This window comes from Macrobrachium rosenbergii, chromosome 9 (assembly GCF_040412425.1).
Source record: "Macrobrachium rosenbergii isolate ZJJX-2024 chromosome 9, ASM4041242v1, whole genome shotgun sequence".
Classification (NCBI taxonomy): Eukaryota; Metazoa; Arthropoda; class Malacostraca; order Decapoda; family Palaemonidae; genus Macrobrachium; species Macrobrachium rosenbergii.
Window position 1 is genome coordinate 18785162 of NC_089749.1, and position 13498 is coordinate 18798659.

The 13498-nt window shown below is 34.9% G+C and overlaps 1 protein-coding gene across 1 annotated transcript in view; it reads left to right on the forward strand.

The window, feature by feature from the left end:
* The window catches only part of LOC136841905 (keratin, type II cytoskeletal 1-like), a 28517-nt gene extending 15275 nt beyond the window's left edge, over nt 1–13242 (forward strand). Inside the window, exons 9-12 of the mRNA XM_067109326.1 lie at nt 1896–1973; nt 2644–2848; nt 3566–3730; nt 12155–13242. Of these exons, the coding sequence (XP_066965427.1) occupies nt 1896–1973; nt 2644–2848; nt 3566–3730; nt 12155–12784 (1078 nt within the window). The 3' untranslated portion in view covers nt 12785–13242. The remainder of the gene's footprint in view (nt 1–1895; nt 1974–2643; nt 2849–3565; nt 3731–12154) is intronic.
* The last annotated feature ends 256 nt before the right edge of the window (nt 13243–13498 follow it).

Genomic DNA, 13498 nt, shown 5'->3' on the forward strand with positions numbered 1-13498 from the left:
AAATATACATTTGATTTCAGCGAACATACAAATATATATTCGATTTCAGCGAACATACAAATATATATTCGATTTCAGCGAACATACAAATATATATTCGATTTCAGCGAATAATTTTATTTGAGGGCAATGCCCCTTTGCCATCCAAATTAGCTATAATTCGCTATAGTCGACTAACAGCCAAGTACTTACTTCCTTGTTATGATAAACAGACATAATGGGAGTCAATGGATCGTGCCTGAATTACTCTTCTTCGACCTGGATTTGCACTTTTGGCTTTCTTACTTAGAATATATATATATATATATATATATATATATATATATATATATATATATATATATATATATATATATATATATATATATATATATATATATATATATATATATATATATATATATATATATATATATATAAATATATGTGTACGTATATATATATGTGTGTGTGTGTGTGTGTGTGTGTGTATACATATAATGAAATAACTTTATTTTTGGATTTTGCATATATTCTTATTTATGTCAGTGTGATTTTAGTATCTTTATATTTTAGCTTTATGTATGAAATTCACTGTAGTGTATTTGATGCGAAATAAACCATTTATTATTATTATTATTATTATTATTATTATTATTATTATTATTATTATTATTATTTATTATTATTATTATTATTATATTTTTAATATATATGAGCTAACATTTGATGCATTCAAATTCTCCTTTCCTATAAGATGAGTTCCCATTGCTTTCATACTTGTCATGTAACGTTCCTGTGAAAATAATAAGATTGTCATCTTGCCTGGCAACATAGTTTTCAACAATGAATATCTCCACTTTTTCCCCCATCAAAAAAAAATATAAAAAATATCAAAAATAAATATCTCCACTTTTTCCCCATCAAAAAAAATCTCAAAAATATAAAAATAAATATCTCCACTTTTTCCCCATCAAAAAATCTCCAATTCATCAGTTCTTTCGGAAATATTTATAATATTTACCAAATTAACAAAAAAAAATTGACAAGAAGACTTTTCTGATTTTCGCAATATCCTTCAAACGGAACCCTTAAGGTCAGACATTTCAACCTGGTCTAGTCCATACCTGTCCTGCCGTCTCCCCACTCTTGACACACGTCACCTAGGGATTTCAAGCCCCAAGATGCAATGGACGCAGTTCAGTGTGAAATGTCAGTTAGGTAGGAAAGCTTCTATTCCTCACTATCTTACATCCGATTTTGATATTTTAGTTTTCTGTAAAAAGAAAACTATTATGACGGCTTTGTCTGTCCGTCTGCACTTTTCTGTCCGCCCTCATATCTTAAAAACTACTGAGGCTAGAGGGCTGCAAATTGGTATGTTGATCATCCACCCTCCAAGCATCAAAGATACCAAATTGCAGCCCTCTAGCCTCAGTAGTTTTTATTTGATTTAAGTTATGGTTTCGTGCGTCTGGCAGCGCTTTCCGGAGGCGTGTGACGCATCCTCAATCCACCTCATCTGGGGAGTAACTGAGCGTTGCTAGGTCGTAGATGATAGTTTAATACAGCATTATACGTTGTACAGAAAACTCTACTGCGCCGAAGAAACTTCGGCGCATTTTTTACTTGTTTTAGAGTTGCCCAAAGAAATATGGGATCCTGAATATATTTTCACCTTGGCCATTTCTTTCACAGCTATGAATCTGTTGCTTTTGATAATAAAGCGTATTTTGATATTTCTTAGAGCTACCCAAAAGAAATCTGGAATTTGAATATGTTTTCCTTGTGTACATTTATTTCCCAGTTATGAATTTATTGCTGTTTATGATAAAGCATGTTTTGATATTTCTTAGAATTACCCAAAGAATTCTGGGATACTGAATATGTTTTTACCTTGCCCATTTATTTCGCAGTTATGAATTAACTGCTGTTGATAATAAAAATAATCATAATGATGATGATGGTGATGTTAAAAATGAGGAATTTTTTATGTAAGTTTATGCATCAATCTTCTTTTCTCAGACTTCAAACTAGGTACAAATCAGCCTTCAAAATACTAGCGAGCAAAGCGTTTGACCAGAGGAGAGATTACTGTCATTTTCTTTCACTGTAAGGTACCGTTTATTTCAGCCTCTCTCTCTCTCTCTCTCTCTCTCTCTCTCTCTCTCTCTCTCTCTCTCTCTCTCTGTATGATTTTCTGTATGTACGTTTATGTATTACTCTTCTTTCCTTAGTAAGAAGGGAATATAGTTCATAGCAACTTCAAAAAGGTACAAATCAGCCTTCAGAATATTGGCAAGCACGGCGCTTGAGTAGAACAGAGATCATTATAATTTTCTTTCCCAGTAACTTACCAAGTATTTCAGCCTCTCTCTCTCTCTCTCTCTCTCTCTCTCTCTCTCTCTCTCTCTCTCTCTCTCTCTCTCTCTCTCTCTCTCTCTCTCTCTATGATTTTCTGCAAGAGATAATATTCGTTCACGCTTCCCTCCATCCGCCCGTATGTCAAGCTTTGCAAAAAAAAAAAAAAATCACCTTGCAACGAGTGGCTGCTGGAAAAGACAAGACACCGTGTCAACCCTCGGGGTAATGTCAGTCATTCACGCCATTATTTACCCTCTAAATCACTGCGTTCCATTCATTCACTTCATTTGCGTCCTACAGAATGACCTGTAAAAAAAAAAAAAAACGGTGTCTAGAAACTCCCTCACGACTGGCTCGGAGGGTGGTTCACCCCCCCCCACTCCCCTTCCAGGCTCGCGAGCCGCTTATATTAAGAGGAAACCTCTCCTCAGGTCACCATATCCGGCTGCAGCCTCCTCCTCTACCTACGCCAAGATCGCCTCCTCCTGAAGCCATGAAAGTTTTGGTAAGGGAATGTTTCTTAGCAGTTTATATGGCATTTCATTTGGAGTTGCTTGGTGCTGGTAGTTTAAAGTCTTCCTCCTTTTATTATTGTGTGTGTATATACTGCATATATATATATATATATATATATATATATATATATATATATATATATATATATATATATATATATATCTTTAACTGATCCATAGCTTTCATCTCAATAGTTTATCACATCGACGTGAAAATATTTTGCTGTATATCAATTCGCATTCAATATCATAAGCTTTATGCACATAATTTTATTATTTGCTCTGGTATCCATAAAAGATAAGTTGATTTATATTAATAATTCATACCATCATTTTACGTCTGGAAATAAGTGTTACATTACTGATGAATTCTGAATTCTAAAACAAATATCTAATTACTGAAGAGTACTCTGTTTGACATTTGATTAACAGAATCTTCTAAACTACAGTAACATTAGATACTCACAGTCCTATTTATTGTCCCCATTAATCATGAAGTAAGTCATTGCTCATAAATAGTTATGAGTTTTTTATATATTTTTCTTCTCCTCAGAGAACTGTTTGACATTTGAGTCAACAGAGTCTGCTAAAGTAAAGAAAGATTAGATACTCAAAGTCCTGTTTAATGAGCCCATCAATCATCATATAGGTCATTATTCCCATAATAATATTTAAGAGATTTTCATACATGTTTGATCTCCTCAAAGGTCGTGGTCCTGTTGGCAGCCCTTGTGGCCGCAGAGCAGCAGAAGCGTTCAGCCGATCCTGGACACAGATTCGGAGGCTTCGGAGGCTTTGGGCACGGATTCGGAGGTCGTGGACTCGGCTTCGGCCGTTACGGTGGCTTCGGACACGGAGGTTTTCGAGACACGGTTTGGCTTCGGACACGTGGTTTCGGTGGTTTCGGACACGGCTTCGGATTCGGCCTTGGGACATGGCGGAGGACACGGCGGCCACTACATCGGAAAACGCGAGGCTCAACCTGAAGCTGAGCCTGAAGCCAAGGCAGATCCCGAACCCGGTTACTTACATGGCGGCCACGGCTTCGGTCACGGATTCGGTGGATTCGGACACGGATTCGGGGATTCGGAGGCGGATTCGGTCACGGACACGGGCACGGGCATGGCCACGGCGGTCACGGACACACCGTCGAATACAGCGTCAGTTATCCTATTTACGAGGTCGTCCATTATCCAATCTACGGTCACAGCCACGGACACGGTTACGGATACGGCCGATAATTTTAAGCAATAAGAAATCCTTCCTAAGTATCAATATGTATAAAGGTTATAAGTACTAAAATAAATATTTATGCTGCAGCAGAAAAATAACTTTTTAGACTATTCATAACCTTGTAAAAACAAAAAAAGATTTAGAAGCAAAAAGCAAAGATAGCTTAAAACACTGGCAACACAAACACACACAGATATATATATATATATATATATATATATATATATATATATATATATATATATATATATATATATATATATATTTACATATATATATATATATATATATATATATATATATATATTACATATATATATATATATATATATATATATATATATATATATATATATATATCGATGTTAAAAATTATAAACTGATGATAAAATAGTTATCGAGTTGATGTGTGTGAAACACATTTTCTGGTTAACCCAATAAAAAATTACACGAAGAAATTAATTTGTGACTTCAAACTATTACTCAAGATCATGTTCATATTTTCGTATTGAAATACAAATCATTTTTCACCTCTTCTTTTCAGCCCATTTACTCACGACTTCATTATTTTCCCAGCATTTATTGATTTCATATCCCCCCCCCAATTTTATATAAACCTATATAATTTCTGAATCCTTACCATAGGTATGCGTACTCTTTGAATCCTACAGACAGGAACCTAGACACTGGAATTCTTTCCCTTCTTCTGTATTTCTAAACTGTTAAGTTTGTCTCTTTTTAAAAGACTCAGTAGTCTATCTTTACTCCTGCGCCCGAAACTATATAGAGGAAATTGTATAGATAACTTCATCCATTCTTTAGGTGCCCTACTGTTTACTATAAATTAACCTCATATTTCATAGTTAACTTACACAACTTCATATTTCATTATTAACTTACACTTTCCGTTATAATATTCAGAATCGTTATTCACTCTATAAATGACTTCAGGGGAAAGTCTTAATATGTAATTAACTGCTAACCTTCGTCATAATCTACAGAGCAACTTCAAAATCTTTAATTAACTTCATTACTTCATTTTTAATTCACTTCCGTACTACAGTGAAACATCCCAGTATCATATACTGTAGAGTGAGTCTGAATTCATAATCTTTAGAATAGCTTCTCAATATGAAGTTGGGAGAAACTTCCAAAATTGTCTTAAACTTCAATCTTGCAGCATAAACTTCCGTGAATAACTTCCAAGTCAGCTATTGGCTTATACCCTTCATCCTAACCTACAGATCATCTTACCAGTATATATTTAGTTATTCTGAGACTTTCATCTTAATTGTGTGGTAACTGTCCACCTTATAGTAAATTTCCATAAGCCTTCGATTCACTTTAAAATTTATCCTTCAGCTTCTTCACTCAAGACTAGAGTTTCGTCATTTAGCCTCTTCACTAAAGACTAGAATTTTGTCATTTAGCTTCTTCACTAAAGACTAGAATTTTGTCATCTAGCTTCTTCACTAAAGTTTGTCATGTAGCTTTTTCACTAAAGACTGGAATTTTGTCACTTAGCTTCTTTACTAACTAGAATTTTGTCATTTAGCTTCTTCACTAAGACTTGAAATTTGTCATTTAGTTTCTTCACTAAAGACTAGAATTTTGTCATTTAGCTTCTTTACTAAAGACTAGAATTTTGTCATTTGGCTTCTTCAGTAAAGACTAGAATTTTGTCACTGAGCCTCTTCACTAAAAGACTTGAAATTTGTCATTTAGCTTCTTCACTAAAGACTAGAATTTTGTCATTTGGCTTCTTCACTAAAGACTAGAATTTTGTCATTTGGCTTCTTCACTAAAGACTAGGATTTTGTCATTTAGCCTCTTCACTAAAAAACTTGAAATTTGTCATTTAGCTTCTTCACTAAAGACTAGAATTTTGTCATTTAGCTTCTTCACTCAAGAATAGAATTTTGTCATTGAGCTGAGTAGCCATTTAGAATATCCACTCACAATTCTTAGGTTTCCTTTCAATTTTACTTCAGACACAAGTGAGTTGACATTCCGATAATAATAGAAATATATTCATATCTGGTTACAATGTAGGCCAAACTATGGAGTCAAAAAGAAAAATAGCGATCTTTCTATGTAATATGCATGCTTGCGTGTATTGCAATTCATGTTCGAATATCGACATACCTGTGATTCTTCGTATACTTTTTATACTTTACATATTTGAACAAAACTCAAAAAACTAAATTCCGCGGATTTTGTTTAACAAAAACAGTTGTTATTCTGTATATTGCGAATACTCTCATGCATTCCAATTCATGCTCAATCATCGACATATTTTCTAGTCTATGTATATTTTTGTATACTTTACTTATTAGAATAAAGCTCTGAATAAGAACCTACCAGTTTCACTAATCTCTTGAATTTTGCGTAGTCCAGCATGGCTGATTACGGATAATATTCCGTGTGATGAAACCTGACATTTGGCAGACGACGCAATCAGCCTGAAAGCAGCTGACATTGCAATTCATATCACCTGTCGATTCGTGTTCAGCGGTGCGTCCATTCGGTGATCCGAGGTAACGCAAAAACGTAACCTGAGATCATCTGTTATTTAGGAAAGGCCGAGCGTTATGGCGGTTTTTTGCTTCAGCTTTACTTGGTGACTGTGTTTTATATATATATATATATATATATATATATATATATATATATATACTATATATATATATATACATACATATATATATATATATATATATATATATTCATATCAGGTTACTATGTACTGTATATCAACTATACTTCTTTCATTTTTCTTTCCCTGCAGAAGGTGTTAATCAATGGAGTTACTTCTTTGGGCAAAATCTAAAGTCTCTAAATACAGATCATAAACGTTAGTTTAAATATTATATATATATATATATATATATATATATATATATATATATATATATATATATATATATTTATTTTATATTTATATATACTATATATATGTATATGTATATATGTATGTGTGTGTGTGTATGTGTGTGACGTGTATGTGTATTCATCTCTAGCGTATGCTTTAATGCGTCGTCGGCTAATAGAATCTTATATCTCCATGCAAAAAATAATTAGATGCCGTGCAAGAAGTTCAAAGTGGAGGTCATAACTCCCTGTCTTGACTGACATATCAAGGCTCCCGCGAGAGATGATAAGCAGATATGCCGTTGCTAAGCATCCAGGCCTCTCTCTCTCTCTCTCTCTCTCTCTCTCTCTCTCTCTCTCTCTCTCTCTCTCTCTCTCTCGCTCCTCTGTTGCTAACGTTTAGCCTCCTTATCTTAATTGAGAATCGCTACTCCGTGTGGCTAAGTGCGTCTAAGGTCGTGATATGTCTCTTGAAGTTTTGTCATATTTCATTTTCTGAATATTTTTTTTTTGGGGTTGTGGGGTGGGGTGGTGGGACCCATGGTCGACTCTGGCATCTTGGCTCTGCTTCTCGATTAGTTTAATTTCATTCATTTTTAGAGGCAGCTTTTTTTTCTACGCCTGAGGGTTCGAGAACGATTTCATTTGCAGTACTCTCTCTCTCTCTCTCTCTCTCTCTCTCTCTCTCTCTCTCTCTCTCTCTCTCTCTCTCTCTCTCTCTCTCTCTTTGTCTCTTTCTCTGTCTTCTACTGCATTATCAATCTATATTATATTATATATATATATATATATATATATATATATATATATATATATATATATATATATATCATATATACACACATATATATACCCTATATGTATCTTCTATATTTATATATATATATATATATACATATATATATATGTGTGTGTGTGTATGTCTGTACCTATCTGCCTATCTACTTATCTATCTGTCTACCGTACCCATTACCTGTGTATCTTGATGCGAAGTAGAGTCGAACTGAACTGAACTACCTGTCTATCAAGCTATCTATTCGTCCATCTTCCTGTCTATCTAAGTATCCATTTCTCGTTCTGTCTTCTTCGTAGTAAAGGAACTAGGCTTAAATTATTTAACTGGATTTCAGCAATAATATATTATTCCGAAAACTCTTTCAGTATCAGTAAGGACCAGGATATTTTAAATTATTTACCAGTGTGCTTTGATATATCTTAGGCTCGTCTGTGATTGTCTCCGAGGCTCTTTTCTAAACTAATTTTCTAGCATTATTGCCAAAGTTACTTTTGCATTTTCAAGGTAAATCCAGAACGCTTGTTGACCATGAACCTATTATTCTATATGTACATACATATATATATATATATATATATATATATATATATATATATATATATATATATGTATGTATATATATATATATTTATTATATATATATATATATATATTTATTTATTATATATATATATATATTTATATATATAATATAATAATATATATATATATATATATATATATAATATTAATAATATGTATGTATGTATGTATTAGAGGGAAAAGACATTGATAATGCAGTAGAAGATGGAGAAAGAAAGGGCAGATCTCAAGAAAAAGAAAAAGAATATTTATTTATTCTCCATTGTAATCGTTGTTCCTTTCAAAAGAAAAAATGAAAACATTGCGTTTCATCATAGAGACAAATACCAGTTTTATCAAATCTTAGAATGTCAGTTCGATTAATGATTTATACTGAAATTCCAAGACTCGCCTTAGTTTTTTATTAGTTTTCTGTAAAAGAAAACAATTGAAATAACTTTGTCTATTCGTCCACACTTTTTCCGTCCGTTCTCAGATCTTAAAAACTACTGAGGCTAGAGGGGCTGCAAATTGTTATGTTGATCATCCACCCTCCAATCATCAAACATACCAAATTGTAGCCCCCTAACCTCGTTAGTTTTTATTTTGTTTAAGGTTAAATTTAGCCATGATCGTGCGTCTGGTAACTCCACAGGACAGGCCACCACCGGGCCGTGGCTGAAAGTTTCATGGGCCGCGGCTCATACAGCATTATACTCTGTACAGAAAACTCGATTGCGCACAAGAAACTTCGGCGCATTTTTTACTTGTTATTTGTTTCCATTTTAGTCCAGATTTCATGTCAGTCATCTGCTTGTCTGTGAAGAGTAATATTTGAAGCTCTTTTTACGCTGATATTTTTAGAGATTCGTTGAGGATTTATAGATGACACGGAAGTTTCAAATTCCCTCATAATAAAACTATAATAAGAGTAAAATTTTTGAACGTAAAAAAACAAAAACAAAATATTTTTTTAACTAAGTCACCCCGAGTTAGACATTACGCCAACGAATAACAAACATTCATTTTAAAGAAAGTCATTCTTCCATAATGCGTATGACAACAAAACCAACACCGTCATCACTTTTGAAATAGCATCGCTAATAGCTGTGATGTTTTCATGAAACTGTAAATGAACACGCAGGCATAAACACGTAAAACAAATGCACTAGAGAGAATAACCATCCGCTGGTATGGTGGCTAGCGTCGTGACAAGCAGCGCACATGTCACGGGTTCGCGTCTCCCCCAGGGCGAAGAAAAAGCACTGGCTCTGTATCATGATCAGTTACTGCTGCAGTGTGGCGTCTGCTGCGGTGAGAAACTGAAACCAACATTCTTTGGAATTGAATTTCAAGTCAGTGGCATCTGTGCGCTTGTTCCATGTGAATAGGTTTCATCTAATGAGATAATAATAATATTGTGTAAATTATACCTGAAAAAGAAGAATTCTTTACTTAAAAGACTCTCTATACAGAAATTGTACGACCGCAAAGCTACCATTGCTTTCCAAGTTCTCCTTTACGCTCGTGCACCCTGACATTATCTCGTGAATATTATCGTTAAATAAACATGGAGGCATAAACGTCGAAAAATAAATAAATATGAGCGAATACTTATTGCGAATACTTATTGTATGGTATGAAATGTACGGGAAAAAGAGGGATTCTTCAATATTATTTGAGTGTATACGCAGGAATTATACGATCGTAAACTTACCTTTCCTTTCCAAATTCTTTACGTTCGTACACCCTGACATTATCCCGAGAATTTTACCATTATCAACTAATTAACTAAAAAAAACAGGCATAAACACGTCAAAACAAACGTACATGTGTAAATATATCTCAAATGGTGTAAATTCTAGTTAAAAAACAATTCTTAAAGAGGTTATATATACAGAAAGTGAACGATCATAAAGTTACAGTTGCTGTCTAAGTTCTCCTTTACGCTCGTGCACCCTGACATTATCTCGCGGATATTATTTTTGAAGCGTTCAAGCGCCAATAAGCGCTTGTCGTTTCTTTTGACGCCTTGCTTTCAATACAGGTCCTAGGGCACTCTTCTCTCTCTCTCTCTCTCTCTCTCTCTCTCTCTCTCTCTCTCTCTCTCTCTCTCTCTCTCTCTCCTGACAGTAGCGGCAACTGTTGTTAGCTTTGCAATGCTCTTAATATTTCCCATTTAGTGAAGTTGTATATGATAACGTGACTTAAAATGGTAGATCTGGTTGGAACAACGCAGCTTACGTAGCACAGGCGTAGCATTAGTACAAAGATCATAATTCATTTTTTTCAAAAACCATCAAAAGTAAATTGCGTGAATATGTTTATCAGAACGTTACTTAAAGGGATAACTGCTACTTCTCCTTAGATTTGGCTATAGAATTCTGCTTACATAGCTTAGGCCTAACATCTTATGATTTTCTAAAACCCTCATTTGTAAAAGCGTCTCCTTGCAGTTATAACAGTGCATCTTAAATAGTATAAGTCTAGCTTCAATCTAAAGTTAAAAATTTATGATTCTCTAAAACCCTCATATAAGTAAAAGCGTCTCCTTGCAGTTACAAACAGTGCATCTCAAATAGCATAGGTTTAGCTTCAATCTAAAGCTAAAAATTTATGATTCTCTAAAACCCTCATATAAGTAAAAACGTCTCCTTGCAGTTACAAACAGTGCATCTTAAACAGCATAGGTCTAGCTTCAATCTAAAGCTAAAAATTTATGATTTTCAAGAGACCGTTGAGAGTGAAATTCTCTCCTCGCTATTTTAAGAATGTCTCGAGTCAGTGACATAACAAATCACTTTCCCCAGTCTTTCCTTCACCCCACAACCCAGAGATTCCACGAGACGAGGGATGCGTGGAATTTACGCTCGGTTCCTCTGTAAAGTCATTCTGGACTTCTCTTAAGTAGAGTCCATTTCTTTTCCTTTTTTTTATTTGACCGAAGGTGATGTGAATGAATGAGGGTGAATGAAAGCTGGGGGGAGGGAGGATGGGTTGGAAAACGCCCAATAACCCCCCCCCTAACCCCCACGCCAAAGGTTGCTTGGGGTCCGGATCTTTATATATAAGGAGTGCATCTCTGTCACAGTGTCATAACCGCCTAGGCCCTCCGCCGAGCAACTGAGCAGGAACCATAACTGAAACATCATGAAGTTTTTGGTAATTATGACTCGTTGATGATTGATATATATATATATATCTATATATATATATATATATATATATATATATATATATATATATATATATATATATATATATATATATATATATATATATATATATATATATATATATATATATATTATATATTTACGTGCGGAACAGACAATAATTTCTGATTCACATCGGGATCGAACCAAGACCTGGGTCCGATCCCGTTGTGAGTCAGAAGTATATATCTATGTATTAATGCACGTATTCAGCATACACTATAGCACTATTCCTTGTACATGTTTACGCTGAAACACGACACTCTGTGTTACGTAGAACAGCTTTGAACTCTCGTAAGATCATCAATTAGCTTTGAGAATCATTAATCGTTTACGTGGTTATATATATATATATATATATATATATATATATATATATATATATATATATATATATATATATATATATATATATGTATATATATATATATATATATATATATATATATATATATATATATATATATGTGTGTATGTGTGTATATATATATATATATATCGAATAATAAAATATTATCAATTAGATACGGAAGAATAAAAAAATAGGGATTTTCTTATGATCTTTATTTTTATTTAGTTTTATTTTACTTACCATAATTACTTTTCTTTATTTTCTTCAGTTCGTGGTGCTGCTGGTAGCCTACGCGGCTGCAGAGCAGAAGCGCTCAGCTGATCCAGGTTACTCCGTTACCACAATCCACGGAGGTTACGGTGGCCACGGAATCGGCTTCGGTTTAGGCCATGGGCTAGGTTTCGGACACGGCGGCTTCGGACACGGCGGCTTCGGATACGGCGGCTTCGGACACGGCGGCTTCGGACACGGTGGCTTCGGGTTCGGTGGCCATGGAATAGGCCACGGTTACGGCCATGGTTTTGGACACGGCGGACTCGGCTACGGCCATTACATTGGCAAACGCAGTGCTGATCCTGAACCCGGTTTTGGACACGGCCACGGATTCGGACATGGCCATGGATTCGGACATGGACACGGATTCGGACATGGTCACGGTTTCGGACATGGTCACGGTTTCGGACATGGACACGGCTTCGGACATGGCCACGGTTTCGGACATGGCCACGGTTTCGGACACGGCCCCATCGTCGGACATGGCCATACCATTTCGCACTCCTTCGTCTTCCCTCCCCCAACTTACGGATTGGGAGTGGCCAGCCATCCGTATCATGGCCACTCTTTTGTGGCCAATAGACTGCACACCAATTATGGCCACGGTTACGGATACGGCCACTGATTCGATCCTGATAGTTATTTGTGCTATCCCTGGGGCCACTGATGATATCTCTTTGGATACTGATGCCATCTGTAAGATATACTCGATGCTATCCATAATATTTTCGATGCCAATGGTATTATCAGTGATGCTATCTGTGTTATCCATGATGATACCCATGATATCCAGGTCACAGATGCTATCCAGATGGCCACAGATGCTATCCAGATGGTCACAGATGCTATCCATGATATCCAAGCACAGATGCTATCCAGATGGTCACAGATGCTATCCATGATATCCAGGTCACAGATGCTATCCAGATGGTCACAGACGCTATCCATACGGTCACTGAAGGAACCCGTAACGCATTGTATAAAAGCTAACTTGTATCATACGAATATGTAAATAAAATAAAACGAGAGGTAAATATAATTTTGTAAGCAGAAAACAATAGTTTTATTTCGATTATAAAATCATTTATAAATCTGATCCACCGACTACCTTAGATAGAAATAATAGATATATATAAAATAAACAATGCTACGGAATGTAAATAATTCTCAGAAAATGAAATTTGGAGTAGCAGAGAGAAAGGAGGTAGTAAATTTATAAAGTAAAAATACAGAATTCATTTGATTTCATAATTTTGCCCTGAATATCAGGATAGCTTTAAATATATGAGACATTAATGATCGCAGCCAAAGTGCCTGTATGAGAGAGTGCGAAATATAA